At 41.7% G+C, this 17,169-nt stretch overlaps 2 protein-coding genes across 14 annotated transcripts in view; both read left to right on the top strand.

Annotated features, from left to right (window-relative positions):
* Nucleotides 1–17,169, top strand: part of SYTL5 (synaptotagmin like 5) — a 280,881-nt gene that overhangs the window by 86,051 nt on the left and 177,661 nt on the right. The window lies entirely within an intron of this gene.
* Nucleotides 10,477–10,833, top strand: H2AL3 (H2A.L variant histone 3). The gene has a single exon (XM_008272495.5). It carries the CDS (start codon nucleotides 10,477–10,479, stop codon nucleotides 10,831–10,833), a length of 357 nt encoding a protein of 118 aa, XP_008270717.1.

The following is a 17,169-nucleotide window of genomic DNA, read 5'->3' on the forward strand; positions in this document are numbered from 1 at the left end:
TTCACTCAGGCTCAGCCATACTTACCACCTTTCATTTGAAGCACCTCCAGTACTTTACCATTTTAGGGATTTGCTCATGCCATCGTTCTGGAATGTTATTTATCTTACCATTTCTCTGACTCATTACCTATAGTCATACCACTTCTCAGTCCCAATGTCAATTCCTTGGAGAATATTTCTTGATTACCCCATGTAAATTAAGTCTCCTCACTGTATCTTCAAGTAGCAGATTTTTATGTAAATTAGTGGTACTCATTAAGAGGACAATTTTGCTCCCTAGAAGATATTTGGCAATGTCTGGAGATGCTTTTGGCATCACAATTAGAGGATGTTACTATTCTCTTGTCAATAGGTGCCAAGGATCTTGCTTTCTTATTCTGCCAGGGACAGCCCTCCTATTCTTTAACAAAGATTATCCAGGCTAAAATGTCAGTAGAACTAAGGTTAATAAACTGTGCTTAGATGATGCGTGCAACAATTTGGAATTGCATATTTGTTTGTTTAATATCTGCTTTTCCTACTAGACTTGATGCTCTATAAGCATCTAATAATGTCTATTTTTGTTCAACATTAAATATCTATCATATAACTCATTGCCTGATGCCAAGTACATCCATATTAAATAAGGGATGGAATAGTGGGTGAAATGTAAGAATAAAGGGAAAGTATTTAGAAGAAGGATATATGAATATTTGTGTGTAGAAATCATGCTGTCTATCCTGTCAGTGTCCTGCCATACTCACAGAACTCATGCAACTTAAGTTCATATTTTCTGTCCAACTTCATAACCTGTATTTCTTTGTGGGAGACCTTTGATTAGGTGACCAGACTTTTTATTAGACTACCCATGAATATGACATTGTCTGCCCCTGGAAAGTGTGTTTTCTAAAAGTGTTCCTAATGGTCTTTTGTGATGTTAAGCTAATTCATAATGAACACTTTGCTTGCTTCCTTCCCTTCTCTGTCTCAGTTCTTTACTTCTGGGCCACAGTTTCCTGGAATTTCTCCTTGGATGGGCTGAAAAATGGCCCCCAAAGATAGTTGGATCCTAACTCCTTACACTTTGAGTATTATTTTATATGGCAGAAGAGGATTCACAGATATTAAGAATCTTATGCCCAAAGATTATTTTGTATTATCAGAGAATCCTAAGTGCTTTCACATGTCCATGTTCATGTAAGAGGAACAAGGTAGATTTGACATAGAAGAAGGAAATGTGACCACTTAGGTAAGATTCTATGCTTCTGGCTGTGAATATGAAGGAAGAGGCCACAATACAAGGAGTGTAGCTGAAGGAGCTGTTAAAGGCAAGGAAACAGATTCTCTAGAACCTTCAAAGAGTTCATAGTACTGTCTCCACTTTAACGTGAGTAAAACTGATTGGACTTCTGATCTCCAGATCTGTAAGATACTAAATATGTATTGTCTTAAGCTACCAAATATGTATAAGTTTGTTATAGCAGCCAAGTGAATCTAACATAGCTTTTACTACCTGAAAGTAAGTTGCTGTTACTAAGAAATGCCTAAAAATGTGGTACTGAACTTGAGATTAGATAATGACTGAGCACAGTAGATTGAGCACAGAGCCTAGTTTGCCTTAAAGAATAGGTAAATTATAATAAATATTATTGATATAAATATGAATGTCAAAGTGATGTGGGCAATGAAGATATGAATTTTAAATCAAGCTCTCGTCTTTCAAAAATAGAAATATTAAGCAGAGACTGGTATGGTGTGCAAACAAGAACGGTTATTTGGGTAGTGAGGGAATAAACGTACATTCATGTGCAAGTTTGGGCCACTCCACACTATGCAATGGGCCAAAGAATTGCCTGTGATCTAGGGAAGAAAGGGAAACAGAAAACGGTACTTATAATAGAGAGGGTCTGTAAAAGTATCGGAAGGTAGAAGAGTGAAGCAAGTCAAGCGCCATAAAGATAAAAAAGAACCTTTAATGACAGAGGCCAATCTCCAGCCTTCCACTCCTTTTATATCCTCCAAATGCAGGCCTTGGAAGTAACAGGTGCATTATGGGAAAGTGGACATTTTGATTGACCTGGAAGGCATGGGAGGAGGGTGGCAGCAAGTCCAGATCTAACTGCTTATCTATCTGGATCCTCAGACCTGACTAGCTGCTTGCCTATATGGATCCATAGACCTAACTAGTTGCTTGCTTATATCGATTTCTTGGCATAGTTAGCTGCTTCCTATATGGATTGTTAGACCTAACTAGCTGCTTGCCTATATGGATCCCAAGACCTAACTAACTGTTTGCCTATATGGATACCAAGGCCTAACTAGCTGCTTCCTATATGGATTGTCAGGCCTAACCAGCTGCTTCCCTATATGGATCCTAAGGCCTAACTAGTTGCTTGCCTGTATGGATCCCAAGGCTTAATTAGTTGCTTATAAGGATCTCCAGACCTAACTAGCTGCTTTCCTATGTGGGTCCCAAGACTCAACTAGTTATTTGCTTATAAGGATCTCCAAACCTCACTAGTTGCTTATAAGAAATTTTAGACCTAACTAGGTGCTTACTTATGTGTACCCTAAGTCCTAACTAGCTGCTTCCTATAAGGATTGCCAGACCTAACCAGCTGCTTGCTTATTTGGATCCCAATGCCTAACTAGTTGCTTCCTTATAAGGCTCTCCAGGCCTAACTAACTGCTTGCCTATATGGCTCTCAAGACTCAACTAGTTGTTTGCTTGTAAGGATCTCTAAACCTAACTAGCTGCTTGCCCATATGGATTCCTAGACCTAAGTAGCTGCTTCCTATAAGGATTGCCAGACCTAACCAGCTGTTTGCCTATATGGATCCCAAGGCCTAACTAGTTGCTTGCTTATAAGGATCTCCAGACCTAACTAGCTGTTTGCCTATGTAGCTCACGTCAGGACCCTCTTCAGAGATTTCAATCTCTTAATCTTAAGGGATCCTGAGCAATGAAGTGCCATTTTCTGTATATACTTTCTGCTGATCAGGAATGTTATCTCTGCCTATCCCCGATTCAGAAAATTCTATGTCATTTAATGGATCCATCTCACAAACCAGAGATTTTCATCAGTGACTTTCCATGACTGTGGCCCCTGCAAAGTCATCACTGCTTGCAGAAGCTGTTGAATTCTGAAACAAACATGCTCATCAATCAGGATGAGCCTAATTTGACAAAGGTAAATGGTGGAATCCCTGTTAAAAAGGGAAAGGTGTATTCTATTGTTTCCCAATAGTAGGAACTGATAGATTATCTCTACACAGATTATAAAATCATATAGCCTGGGCATTAAGATGTACTATATCATTTTCAGTGAACATACACTGCTATTACAATAGATGTGACAAATTCCATTAATAACTGCACGTGTTCATCTTCCTTCTACTAGTACTATTCTGGGGCTAGCCAGTAGTCTGTGACTACCACAGATAGAACATATACAGACTTTACTACTTGCTGTAAGAGCTGGCCTGAAGTGTAGGATAGGTTGCCTCAGAGAATAGGTTTTTAAACATGATTTCATGCAGTATGTCAGGGTCTTCTACTATGACAATAGAAGAACTCATTAGGAGTTTTCCTGCAAATGATAACTTCCTAAGAGAATCAGTAGGTCAAACTTGTCTGCCACAAAGTGCAGCAGACTTGATATGACAAAAGAATTACTGATTTTTACCTTTTTAAGTGATATATGAGGTCTTCAGTTGGTTCACAAGAGTAGGTAGACATCCTCTGCATGCACCTTTGAAGAATTAAGAAGTAGATGTTTAGCTCTTGACAAATGTACCCAGATTGTAATGCCCTGTAACTGAACCTTTTGTACCAGACCCAGATTAATAATATACTTTATCTGATCATGAGTTTCTGAATCAAAGAGGATGTTAGAAAGAAGGAAGAGTCTTCCATATAGTGTTTAAAACAGACTAATCTTTAAAGCAACCTTACATGCTGTTCTCATCCCGAGAAGGACAATAGGCAGTAGACTTAAGACATGTTTCTGTGGTCTCCTGGCAAATGTTGGCCAGCATTTTCTTAAGACTATGATTAGCCTTTTGGCTTTAGCTGATGACTGAGGTCCCCATGAGGCATGGAGATGATAAGAGAGCCCTAGGGCAGCAGATATCTCAGGAATTATTTTTGACACAAACGAAAGTCCATTGTCACTCTGGAGTGACCTTGGAAGGCCAAAGAAAAATTATTTCCTTTGACAGGGCTTTGTATACTTCTTACACCTGTCCTGTTTCAGTTGGGAAAGCTTCTATCCATCCTGTGAAAGTACCAATAATGACCAGTTATCTACTTTTGTAATTATTTACTGAAGGTATGTCAGTAAATCTATATGCCAGTCTTCACATGGGTGTGCTCCTCTCCTTTGTACAGTAGTGAGCAACAGAGGGGGTGGCTTCATGTATCCACCAGGGTTATTTTGCAAACAGGGGGGCCAGAATGAGTTGCTTTCCTTTCCTTATAACAAGTCTGCAGTCCTTTTCCTCAGAATACTAGGGAAGCCATTTGCATCAAGGTTCTTTGTCCTGGATGGGCAGAGTCATACATTTCGTGAATAATTTTCCATTGAGAAGCCATTGGGAGCATGATCTTTTGATCTAAAATCTGTTACCCATTGGCATCTTTAGTATAACATTGTTGTTGAGCTCATTCTGTTCTGGCTCAGTTCATTGGGGATTTTTAACTTTATAGGCTGAGATACTAAAGCCACTTGTAGAACTTCCGTATGCAGCTCTTTGTGTTCCCTTATCTGCTAATGCATTTCCTCTGATAACATGAATAGCTTTCCTTTGGTGTCCTCTACAGCGAATGACAGCCAATTCTAAAGGCTCTAGTACCACCTCAAGAGGAGCTATAGCTATTTTCCAGAAGGAATAGGAATGTTCTTTGCTATTAGTAGGTTTCTTTGACCTTTTCCTAATCGTAAGGTTTTTGTCAAAACAATAAGTTCAACTTTTGAGCTGAAGCGATAGATGGCAATGCTTGAGATTCTCTCACCTGTGTAAGATCCACTGTAGTGTATCCTGCCTTCTTAACCCCTTCCTTCATAAATCTTCTGCTATCAGTGAACCATACAACAACTGGATTTTCCAGGGGTTCATCTCATAGTTCAGACCTGCTAGAATAGACCTGCTCTATGGTCTCTACACGGGAGTGAGTGAGTTCTTCAGTACTTTCAAATGGCAATAGAGTAGCTGAATTGAGGGATAACTCAGGTGAGCCTAGCAAAAAAGCTTGATCTATTGTGAGGTGATCTCCTGTTATCCATCGATGTCCTTTAAACTCTAAGATTCCTTGCATGTGGTGTGGAATTTGTACTTCAGGTGGCTGACCCAAAGTCTGCTTGTTGGCATCCTTCACCAAAATTGCTATTGTCGCAACGACCTTTAAGCATGCAGGCCATCCTGCAGCCACTGAGTCTAGCTGTTTAGGAAAATAGGCCTCTGGTCATGGAAGTAGACATAACTTCTGATGCAATACACCCAGAGCCACTCCTTGTTTCCCTGATACAGTGAATTTCTGGTCAAAGTTAAGGACTGCTAGTACTGGAGCTTCTGTACCAGCTCTTGAATGCTTTGAAAGAATTCCTCCTGTTCTCCTGTGCAGTAAAGTATGTCTGTATCAGGATACTTTAAAGCCTCATCCTCATAGAAAGGTTTAACCATGAATTCATATACTACAAAATCCTGCCATTCCCAGGAATATCCTTACCTGTTTCTTCTTGGTGGCCCTATATATAATATAGCTTTCTGTTCTGTGAAAAAGCACATGTTCCTGGGATCAGAATGTATCTTATGTAGTTTACTTCTTGTTTAGAAATCTGATCTTTGGTTGGGGAAACTCTGTACCCCATTTTCCTAAAATGTTTAATATTTGTATGGTATTGTCATTTAAGTCTTCCTTGGATAGGCGGAAAATGAGAATACCATCTACATACTGCAGGAATGATTCATCCTTTAATCAGGGCTCTCTGAACTCCTTTTAAGAGCATTACCACAGAGAGCTTTCTCTAAAACCTTGAGGGAGGGTTGTCCATGTATATAGCTGAGTTGTATTTGAAGAGGAACCAGTGCATTCAAAGGCAAATAAAAATTGGGATTCTGGGTTTCACAGAATGCATAAGAAACATTCTTTAGGTTTAGGACTGCATACCATTAAGTGCCCTCTGGTATCTGTGTCAATATAGGATAATGTTTGCCATATTAGGATGAATAGGAATGACTGCCTCATTAATACTCTGAGGTCCTGAACCATTGTATATCTCACATTTCAAAACACAAAATACTAGGAGTATTACAGGGGGACTGACATGGAACTATGTGTGCATATTGAGAAACTTAGCAATTAAAGGTTGAAGTCCCCAACTAGCTTCTGGGTTTATGGCATATTGATAGCAGTGAGGAAGTGCAGTTTTGTGTTTCAAAAGGACTCAGATAGGCAAAACATATGTATGCTGTCCAGATATTCCCTGGTCCCAGACTTGATGATCTACTTGATCTTTTATTTCAACATGGAGAACATCCAAATTTGGGTCTGCTACAGTGTTTACTAACATCATAACAAATGACTAGGACTTAGGAGCAATTATTTTAAAGATGCACCAAGAAATGATGATAGCAAATCTCTTAACTCAGCCCAAGTAAGGTAAAAGGCTAAAGTTTGAGCCTGAATCTTCTCAGCAAATCTTGTAGGGTCCTCTGAAAATATTCCTAGCTTTGTTTACTTCTCTCAAAGGACAGGACAGAGCCTATTATGGACAATAAAGGATGCCATGAAGTGTAATTCCAGTTGGGTTGTCCTCTGGTAAAGGGGACAGGGGGGGTTAAAGGGTGGAGGTTGTGGTATGACAGAAGGTACCAAAGTGTCAAGTCCTGAAGGTACAGGATAGTATCTGGTATTCTTTGGACATAATCGTGGCATTGTGATTTACTGAGCTTGAGGTAGCTGAGGATCAGTAATTAAGGTATCCACTATATCTATTGGTTACTCCTTTATCTATGAGAATGTATGGGGCATAATGCAACCCACTAGTCTTCTCATGAGTAAAATGTTAGTATAATGCCTTAAAGGCCTACACATATGGAACTTCTGACCACTCTTACTGCTCTCTACAATACAGATCAAGTTCTGAGGTAGCATTGGGGTTAAAAGTCCCATACACTGGCCATGCCTCTCCATTTCCCAGCTTATATTTTGACCAACCAGTATTACAGAAGAAAACCAGCTTCTTCTCAATCAGACCTTTAATGTAGGAGCTTCCCAGTTATTAAGCATGCATCTTAGTGGTGTCAGTGGGAATGGATGTAGAGTTACCCTAGCTGAGTCTCTCTGTAACCTAGGAAGAAAAAAGGTAGAAGGAGCTCAGTGTGAGCCAAGTTATACTTTAGTATATGACTTAATAGATGTAATCTGGTGCCTTAGAATCATTTTTGTACCCCAAGGTGGGATTTCCTGTTCCAATGTGGGAATCTCCAAGGTGAGAGACAGTTGGGACTCCTCTTTATATTGATTTTGATCTGGGATGTTATCAATACCCAGGGTCCCTTGAATTTTGTAACCACTGTACCTGGAGTAACTGGCCACTATGGGACACTGTCACTGTCTTTAAATTGCCAGTACATCAGAGGACATAATTTTGTGTATTGGGCATTTTCCTAGTGCCCCAAATGAGGTTGGGTGCTGTCGTCATTGCCATTGGGAACCAACGTCTATGGAACACTATACCTCAGGCCTGGAGACTAAGCTTCAGGGTGATAGAACCCATCATAAAACTAAAACCACCTGTCAGTTTTCTTAAGCCCTGAGCTCCTGCATCCCAAGAATTCTTGGGGGCTTTCACTCCCATACCTAATATATTCAAACTACACAGGCCTTAAATCTCACACCTGGAGAATGCGCTCCAAGGTTATGCCAGCATCCAAGAATTTTCAGATGTTGGAGCTGAGAAATCACAGTGATTAAACTCCTTTTCTCTTCTATTTAGTTCCTTTTGAAATGGGGGTGTAATTGGCTGTGAATGAACTAAAACCAAAGCAGAAACACAAAATTTTTGGAAAAGAAAATTAAAATAGATACAAAGAAATATCTCTGGGTGCTTCAGCTTTACATGGAAAAGCTAAGAACACACCTGGGCTTAAACTGAGTTCAAGGTTCAATAACCTGGCATTAATGTTTACCTGGATCTGTCAGGCAAATCCATTGAGCATCTTATTATTTCTAAAATGTTTACCACATATTTTTCAAGCAGCATAAAAGCATTCCAACCTTCACAGATAGGAAATGAACTAGTGTTAAAAGAAAAATGTATTTTAACCACTTCAACAGAAGTTCAAAGACTAGACATGGCAGTATTAATCCAAAATATTTAAATGTGTGTAAAATCCTCATAGATTCAGCCATGGATAATAGGTCGCGTTGCAGAGGATGCCCCGCTTTTGTCACCAACAAAGGCTAGTAAAGAATTTGAATCCATTTCACTGTTTCTGACTTCTCTTACTTTCCATAATTTTAAGTTGAAGGGGGTCTGTAAGACATCCAGGGGAGTGATCCCTTAAAGAGTGAGATGAATAAAAATGGGTGGTCATTGTGGGTTTTTTTGAATCACGGATTTAAGAGAAAATATCTCCAATAATGATGGTGGGAACAGTGGGCCTGATGGGAGGCGCTGTATGTGGTAGAGAGGAGAGAGACAGCCCCAGTGGGAGGTCTGGGAAGGCAGACCTTTGCCTGGGATCTCCGAGGCCTGTGGAAATCGCAGCATGGTAGAATGGAGCTGGAGACCATGAGGAAGTGCAGAATGCTTTATTTGTAACAGGGAAGGTCTAAGTTCAGAAGAAGATGGCAATGGGTATAGTGTGGGGTGGACAGGGTGGCACACTGGTTGGCATGAGGTTTTTCGGAACTGGGGCTTTTACATGAAGATTAAGGAGTGATCGAGAAAACACAAGTAAATATACAAAAAAGGGATTGTGGTCATGCATATTCCATTCATTATTTATTTATATCCTGCCTCATCTAGAAAAGAACTTGTGACAGGTATAGTAGCTGTTGATAAAATACTTGGTGTCAACTATATCCTGAATTTTTTCCTGGTCCAGATATCAGACATGCTGTTCTTGGGATAAGTACTTGATGCAACAATTAAGATGCAACTTGGGAAGCCTACATTGAAACCCTGGCCCCACTTCTCATTCCAGCTTCCTGTTAGTATCCACCAACAGTGTATGTTGACTCAAGTAGTTGAGTCCCTGCCACCTTTGTGAGAGGCTGGATTTTAGTCCATAGCTCCTGCCTTTGGCCTGGCCCTGCCCCAGCTTGTTGCAGGCATTTGGGGAGTGAACCAGTAGATAGGAGATCTCTGTTTCACTCTCTCTGTTGTGCCTTTCAAATAAATAAAAATAAGTAAAATAAAAAATTTAAAACTGTTTTCCTTAAAGATATGACATTCTTAATTGATTTTATTTAAAGGTAGACAGACACATAAAAAGACTGACAAAACAGGTTTTCTGTTGTCTCTCATACAACAGAGACTAGGTTCCTGTAAATCATTTAAAGAGATCTCTAAATGGTCATATTTTAAGAACAGATTCCAACCCATTTTGTCAATAATGAGATTAAATCAACAAAAAATTCAGAATTATTAGAGAGGAAATTGAAAATTAAATATTGCTATTAAAATTAACAAAGTGAGCAACAGTAAAGTTATATTGTGCTTTGGATTTACCTACAAGAGGCAAGAAAAGTTCCTCTTGGGCTTGAAACAAGCATTACATTTAACGAAGCATGAGTTTGCAAGTGAGATACACTGGGCATACCAGTGTGGACTTCACAACTGTCAACAGATATTTCAAACAGTAAAGTCATGACATTCATAGCAAATATAAAATGGGTATGTGTTGAAATCTATTTAACTCATGAGGGAACTGACAGATAAGTAGTCCAAAAATGAATCCAAAGAACAGATACAGAAATATTTAAGGTTATATAAGCATCTCTACCAATGGAGGCAAAATTGGCTTTTTTACAAAATAAGAGGGAGATCGATGGACTTCTACAATAGAAGGCATTCAGCCTCTCAGTGAACACTAATTTACAAAAGGATGTAAAAGAACTTGAGAGATAGCTCAGGAGCACAAGGAGAGAACCTGGAGTGATATCCTAAAGACACAGCAGTATTTCCATTGAAAAACAAGTTTTTGCTAAATTGTGAAAATCAATTAGAAAGTTAGGGTTTTCTCAAAAAGAGAGTCTTGTCACTATGGTAACCAGCTTTGTGCCATGGGCCCCACTCAGGTAGACACCTTCCCCCCCCCCCAGTGACAACACATGACATCACAAGGCATAGATTGTTACAAAGGCAGCTCCCTGACCAATGAGGGAGGCTGGAGCCCAGTGGGCGGCACTAAGCACTGTTATCTTGTAGGGCCCAAAACAGCAGGAAAATCAAGCAGACCCAATTAGGGCAAAACCCAGCAATCATCATGCCTGGGAGAAAGCACAACCCATGCCCCCATAGACGTAGGAGGCGAGCTGTCTCCCGCTCCATGAGAGCTGAGCTGCAGTTCCCAGTTAGCCATGTGGACTGCCTCCTGCGAGAGGGGCATTATGCCCAACGCCTGAGCTCAGCTGCACCTGTTTTCCTGGCTGGTGTTCTCGAGTACCTGACATCCAATATCCTGGAGCTGGCAAGCAAGGAAGCCTACAACACTGGCAGAGTGCGCATCACCGGAAAACATGTGGAGAGAGCAGTGCAAGATCACCAGCAGCTCAGGAGCCTTCTGGAGAAAGGCACCTACTCTGAAGTTGAAGAGATGTACCAGCTAAGGGACAAGCAGTGATGCCTGGGTCTCAGAGCCTGGCGAACCTCACCACCAGCCTCATCCAGCTCCCCAAATTCCAACAGACCAAGGAGCCTGTGGGTCTGCCATCAGCCTACACTATTAAAGCCTACATCAATGCCAATCTCTCACTCTTGATCATTGTGAGTTGAAGGTGTTTGTGAGTCATGTGGGATATGTAAATCAGGGATTGCAGTGATGACAAAGGAGGACAGTGACCCTGGTGGGAGAAGCTGCCTAGGGTAGAGTGGAGAGGACACAGCCCCACTGGGTCTGACTATGGGAGGACTTAGGAGTCCAGGATATTGGCTAGGCCTTCCCAAACCTGTGGAACTCCCTGCATGATACCAGGAACTGGGTGGAGCAGGAGACCATGAGCAGTTGCAGCAGTTATTGGTAATAGGGAATGTCCAAAGTCAGAAGGTGATGGCAAGAGATGTGGAGTGTTCATGGTAGACACTGGTTGACAAGAGCTTAATGGGACAGGGGCTTTTCCATGAAGATCAAGAAGTAATGGAGAAACTATTATGGGAAATATACAAAATGGGAAATAAACAAGAAAAGGCAAAATATACAAAAAAGGGAAATATACAAAAAGGGTTTTGTAATCATGCTGATTGCATTTATAATTTATTTAAACCCTGCCTCATTAAAAATATATTGAGACAGATATTAGTAGTGACTTGGGGCACTTAGTAGAATATTTCCTTCTGTCTTCTTGTGAATAGTGATAAATAGTGATATTGTATAAAAGATGCTGTCTGGCCTAAAACATGCAATTTAGTCAGTTCTTAATTGTAATGAAGAATTTTTAAATTGATTTTTTTGGAGGATCATATATTTTAAATTTATATTACAGTAAAAAGTCTTAGTGCTTCAGCAAATAACAAGTTTCACCAGTAAAAGCAAAAAGACCCTGTTTAGTGAGAATATAGAAATGGCTACAAACAATAATTGAACAGAAAAATGACCATTGCACCCATATACAATAAAATTCAAAGTAATCAAAGATCACTAATACTATAGTAGTATAATGTTCTTAACCATTGGTTTGACTAAATAAAGAAAGAAGGGGAAAGGAGGGAGGGAGGATGGGAATATCATATTCCTAGAATTGTATCTAGGAACTATATTGAATCTGGTTAAAAAAACTTTAAAAATTATAAAAAGCTTCAAACATTTCTCAGATGAGACACCTAACCTGTCTCTGAGCATGGATGTCACAGAAGATAGACTAACCAGGGGCTGACTACCTGCTTGGAGAAGCAAGTGTCGATCTGTCCCTGCTGATGGACTCAAAGTGCACACAATGGTCGGAAACACTCTCATAGGCTGTTTCAAGTTACAGATCGCTGCCACGTCAAGTGTTGTAGCCACCTGACCCCTTGCCTGTGCATCCTCACTCGAGGTTTCCACTGTTCCTTGCGTCCATGATGCCTACCCACCTGCCTACTCCATTGCCTCCCACAGTGGGTCAGGGGGCCTGCATTCGAGATCCCAGTTCACCATTTCTGGCCGCGTGGTCCTGAGCCTTCACCTCTTCCCCTACGCAGGTTTCCTGGTGTGTGAATTGGGCAACACAAGGCCCTCCTCCGCTGATTTTGTAAGGACTGAGCCCACTTGTGCCTGTAAATGGTTTCATCACACAGCGTGTGGCACAGGGCAGTCTTAGTGAGTGGCTGTGTCCGCCTTCCTCCCTGACCCCAGGTGCTCAGGCATGCTTCCCAAGAAGACAGGGGTGGAGGGACAAACCAGTCAACACCTGGTTTCCTCTGAACCTTCTACCTGAGAGACCGTCCTGTTTCTGATTCTGTAAACAAAAGGACCTGGCATGGTTTTTGCATAATTCACAGAAGTGGTCCAAGAATGAAGGAAACAGTACTGGGTTGCGTTTGTGGATTTTTGGAGTATGTGCTTGTATAAATTAGGAACCTTTCTTGCTGCATGAAGCCCACTGACCTCAAATTTATAGTGTCCTCATTGTTAAGATGTCCTCCCCACACATTTGTGGTTTTTATAGAGAGCCATGCAGCTCTCCTAGCCATAGCCAATGTGGGGAGCAATCCGGACTAGACTAGGTTACTCGAATTAAGACTTATTCTATGCATCTGCTCTCCCACAATATGGCGCTGGGAGAGAAGTAAACAGCTTCCGCACAGCTGCCTCCAGTTCAACTAATAAACTGTAGGACTTGCTCCTGATTGGAGGAGAGCAGCGTACTCGGCGTGTGGGCAGCCGAGTTGGGATTGGCGGAGGAGGACTATAAAGGAGGAGAGAGACGGCATGCACCGGGAACATCTATGGGGAACATCTAAGGGAACCCGTGCAGCCCCCGAGAAGAGCCGGCCGGCGGTGTGCCGCTCCCCTGCGGAAGTGGGGAATGTGGCCAGGGGGAACTGCCCTTCCACGGAGGTGGAAGGGACAGTAGCCAACCCGGGAAGAACCAGCAGCAAACCCGGGGAGGGCCGAGCAGACAGAACAGCGCAGGGTCCTGTGTCGTTCCCCCACGAAGACGGGGAGCGACATAATGGTGCCGTGACTCGGATATGAAGCCTAGGCAGGGCTTAGTGTCATTCCTCCACGAAGAGGGGGAGCGACATAATGGTGCCGTGACTCGGATATGAAGCCTAGGCAGGGTTTAGTGTCGTTCCTCCACGAAGAGGGGGAGCGACAGCCAAACTCTTATGTTTCTCTCCTCTCTCCTGTTCATTCACATACCAAACCTGGTCTTCCCCATCAACTGCAGGTAGTCACCGTCATTGCTTTGACCCCAGAAAGACAAGAACATTACTCTTGGAAGTGAAGCATCTTTGTGCTCAGGGCATGGGTTTCTCATCTTACAGTGTCTTTTGATCAAAGCTGAGAGCCTCTAGAGTGGATAATGACAGGGATTAATGATTATGTTCAGTTCTTGACACATTGCTTAAATAGCTATCTGCTGTTGATAAACTGTTTTTTTTTTTCTCATGGCTGCAACTTATTGTAAAAGTGGGAATAAGAGAGGGAAGAGATGTATAATTTGGGACATGCTCAAGCTGACTTGCCCCAAATGGTAGAGTTAGAAACATACCAGGGGATTCCAATTCAATCCCATCAAGGTTGCATGTACCGATGCCATCTCACTAGTCCAAGTGATCAATTTCAGTTCACAATTGATCATAATGAAAGGACTAAGAGTCAAAGGGAGCACATAAACAAGTCTAGTACCTGCTAACACTAACTGATAGAATAAATAAAGGGAGAGTGATCCAACATGGGAAGTGAGATACTCAGCAGACTCATAGAATGGCAGATGTCCTAAACAGCACTCTGGCTTCAGAATCAGCCCTAAAGGCATGTGGATCTGGCTGAAAAGCCCATGAGAGTATTTCAGGCATGGAAAGCCAAGACACTCTGGCAAAAGATCTCTGTGAGTGAGATCCCAGTGGAAAGAACAGGTCTTCAAAGAAGGAGGTACCTTTCTCTGAAGGGAGGAGAGAACCTCCACTTTGACTATGACCTTGTCTAAACAAGATAAGAGTCGGAGAACTCAGAGGGCTTCCATAGCCTTGGAAACTCATGACTGGAGCATAGGGAGATTACTGATGCCATAGACAGGAGTGTCAATTGGTAAAGTCAACAACAGGAGTCACTGTGCACTTACTCCTCATGTAGGATCTCTGTCCTTAATGTGCTGTGCATTGAGATTTAATGCTATAACGAGTACTCAAACAATATATTTCACTTTGTGTTTCTATGGGGGTGCAAACTGTTGAAATCTTTACTTAATGCATACTAAACTGATCTTCTGTAAAAAAAAATTATCAATTCCCAACTTGACTCTCACTGGGATTAAACATGACAATAGGTCTGATCTGATTTCATCATCATTTAAAGAAAATCATCTATTATTTTTCACTTTATGTTTCTGTGTGGGAGCAAACTGTTGAAATCCATACTTAATGTATACTAAGCTGATCTTCTGTATATTAAGATAATCGAAAATGAATCTTGATGTGAATGGAAGGGGAGAGGGAGTGGGAAAGGGGAGGGTTGCGGGTGGGAGAGACGATATGGGGGGGGAAGCCATTGTAATCCATAAGTCGTACTTTGGAAATTTATATTCATTAAATAAAAGTTAAAAAAAAACACTAAAAAAAAGTAAAAATAATCTCCTGCATAGTTTGACAGAATGCACATTTGAGAATTTCACTGAAGGCCAAGAGAAACCACAACCCATGGGTAAATCATGTCAGGTTAGCAGCTCTGTGTGGTCAGATAGTCACCTTATAGTTCACGCAGTGATCTGTACCAGTGCTTACTAGGACTCTTATCAGGATCCAGGATTGCCTTTCCCTTTCAGACTTTGTTTGACATCCTTAGGTATAGTTTAGAGATTGAACTTGAATAAGCTCCTGTGAGCAACCCCTGCATGGGGTCATGGGACATGGGTGAACCACTAGAGAGATATGGCTGTCCCTTTAAGCATGTGAACAGCCACACTTGTGGTTTTTATAGGAACTTGCTGTCTATGACCAGCACAGTGTCCTCTCCCTGCCATATCCCCTTTTATGCAAGGACCCCTACCCTCAATGGAGGAGAGCAAGCAGAGTGTGGGACCGCTGCCCTTGGGAAGTCATATATGCATGCACATTTAAGCCATTTGTGCATCTAAAATGCAAGAGGAGGGATGGTGAGGAAAGATTGATTCTCTCTAGCTTGAACCCTATAGAGAAGGCACCATTAGTGACCAGTGCCATGTCTGAAGAGGACAAGTTAAAACCCAAGTCAGCAGCATTAGAGATTCAGAAGGATGAGGCTGCCATGTAAGCCTGGGATCACAACCTGTATCATGGAGGCTGAGGTCCAATATAGGTTCATAGGGCAGAAGATAACATGTTTCAGAAGAATTAAGAACAGGCATCTAGCTGGGAGGAACTTAGTAAAGTTGGCTTGATATTGACACAAACTTGAGGCCTCCCACCCAGAGCAGAGCAGGCCCAGCCCCCTACTCCTTGTATATGACAAATCCTGCTGGAAATGGCCAGAGGAAGGCAGTCCGACTCTTTAGAAAGTGACTTTTGCACCCACGGTAGCATTGTAGAATGATGACTCCTACTAACCTCCAATATACTATTTCTTAATGTACACATTACGATGTGATAGCTAATATACTTTATTGAGGCAGCAGATGGGGTCACTAAGACTAAAATAATGTTTGTAGAAGAAAATTATTGGCTGCCAGTATTTAAACATCTGGATGGTGGCAGATATTTGGCTAGTCCTCTTGGCATCCCTGTATCCCATATGGTAGGGGTGGTGAAGGTCTGGCCCACGGGCCAAATAAGACCTGCAAAATCATTGGTTCTGGCCCTGCTGAGGCAACCAGAATTGGGACTTGAAAGTCAATAAATCTGTGATAGGCATTGTTGCATAGCAGTTTATGGTACCTCCTGTGGTGCCTGCATCCCATATGCCTGTAGGTCCATGTTCTAGATACTCCAGTTCAGATCCAGCTCCCTGCTATTGTGCCTGGGAAAGCAGCGGAAGATAGCCCAAGTGCTTGGACCCCTGCATTCATATGGGAGACCTAGATGCAGTGCCTGGCTCCTGGATTTGGCCAGGTCCAGCCATGTCTGTTTTGGCTATTTTGGGAGTGAACCAGCACATGGAAAGCCCTCCTCTCCCCCTCTCCTCTTTTTCCTTCTCCCACTCATTCTGTAACTCTGCCTTTCAAATAAGTTAGTTAATTAATATATTAAAAAGAAATGCAATTAATCTAAAGCAAGATAATGTTTAAGCTGATAATTTTATATGTCCCACGAATGATGCTATAAACACACAAATGGCTCTTGACAGAAAAAAAGGTTACCTGCCCCTGGCATATTGGAATGCCTGGGTTTAAGTCTCTGTTCTACTTCTGATTCCAGCTTCCTCCTTACGTGTGCCCGGGAGGTATCAGATGATGACTCAGATAACTGGGTCCCTGCCACCCAAATTGTGAGACTGGATTGGGTTTCATGCTCCTGGCTTTGGCCTGACTTGGGCCCTGCTGTTCAGGCATTTGGAGAGCGAACCAGTGGATGAGATCGTGATCTATCTATCTCCTCTCTCTGCTTCACAATTTAAAAAAATTTTAAGAAAAATCTAGATTCTTTTACTTGAGTATCTCAATTGATTCCTCTTAGGCTTTTTGCATAACCACCCTGAGAAGGCATAAACCCCACCATGTAGAACTGCCTGCTAGTACAAAAATGAACACTCTTCAGAGGTAGAGAGCAGAAATCATAGACTCTACAATCTGTCTTCTATATTGCCCGATGTGCAATAAAAATAATTCAATATGTAGAGAATCAG

The sequence above is a fragment of the Oryctolagus cuniculus genome, chromosome X (genome assembly GCF_051225735.1).
Source record: "Oryctolagus cuniculus isolate XC-2025 breed Fujian yellow rabbit chromosome X, ASM5122573v1, whole genome shotgun sequence".
NCBI lineage: Eukaryota > Metazoa > Chordata > Mammalia > Lagomorpha > Leporidae > Oryctolagus > Oryctolagus cuniculus.

Excerpts from the sequence above, each read along its gene's own strand:
- H2AL3 (XM_008272495.5), top strand. The coding sequence starts at position 10,477 with ATGCCTGGGAGAAAGCACAACCCATGCCCCCATAGACGTAGGAGGCGA.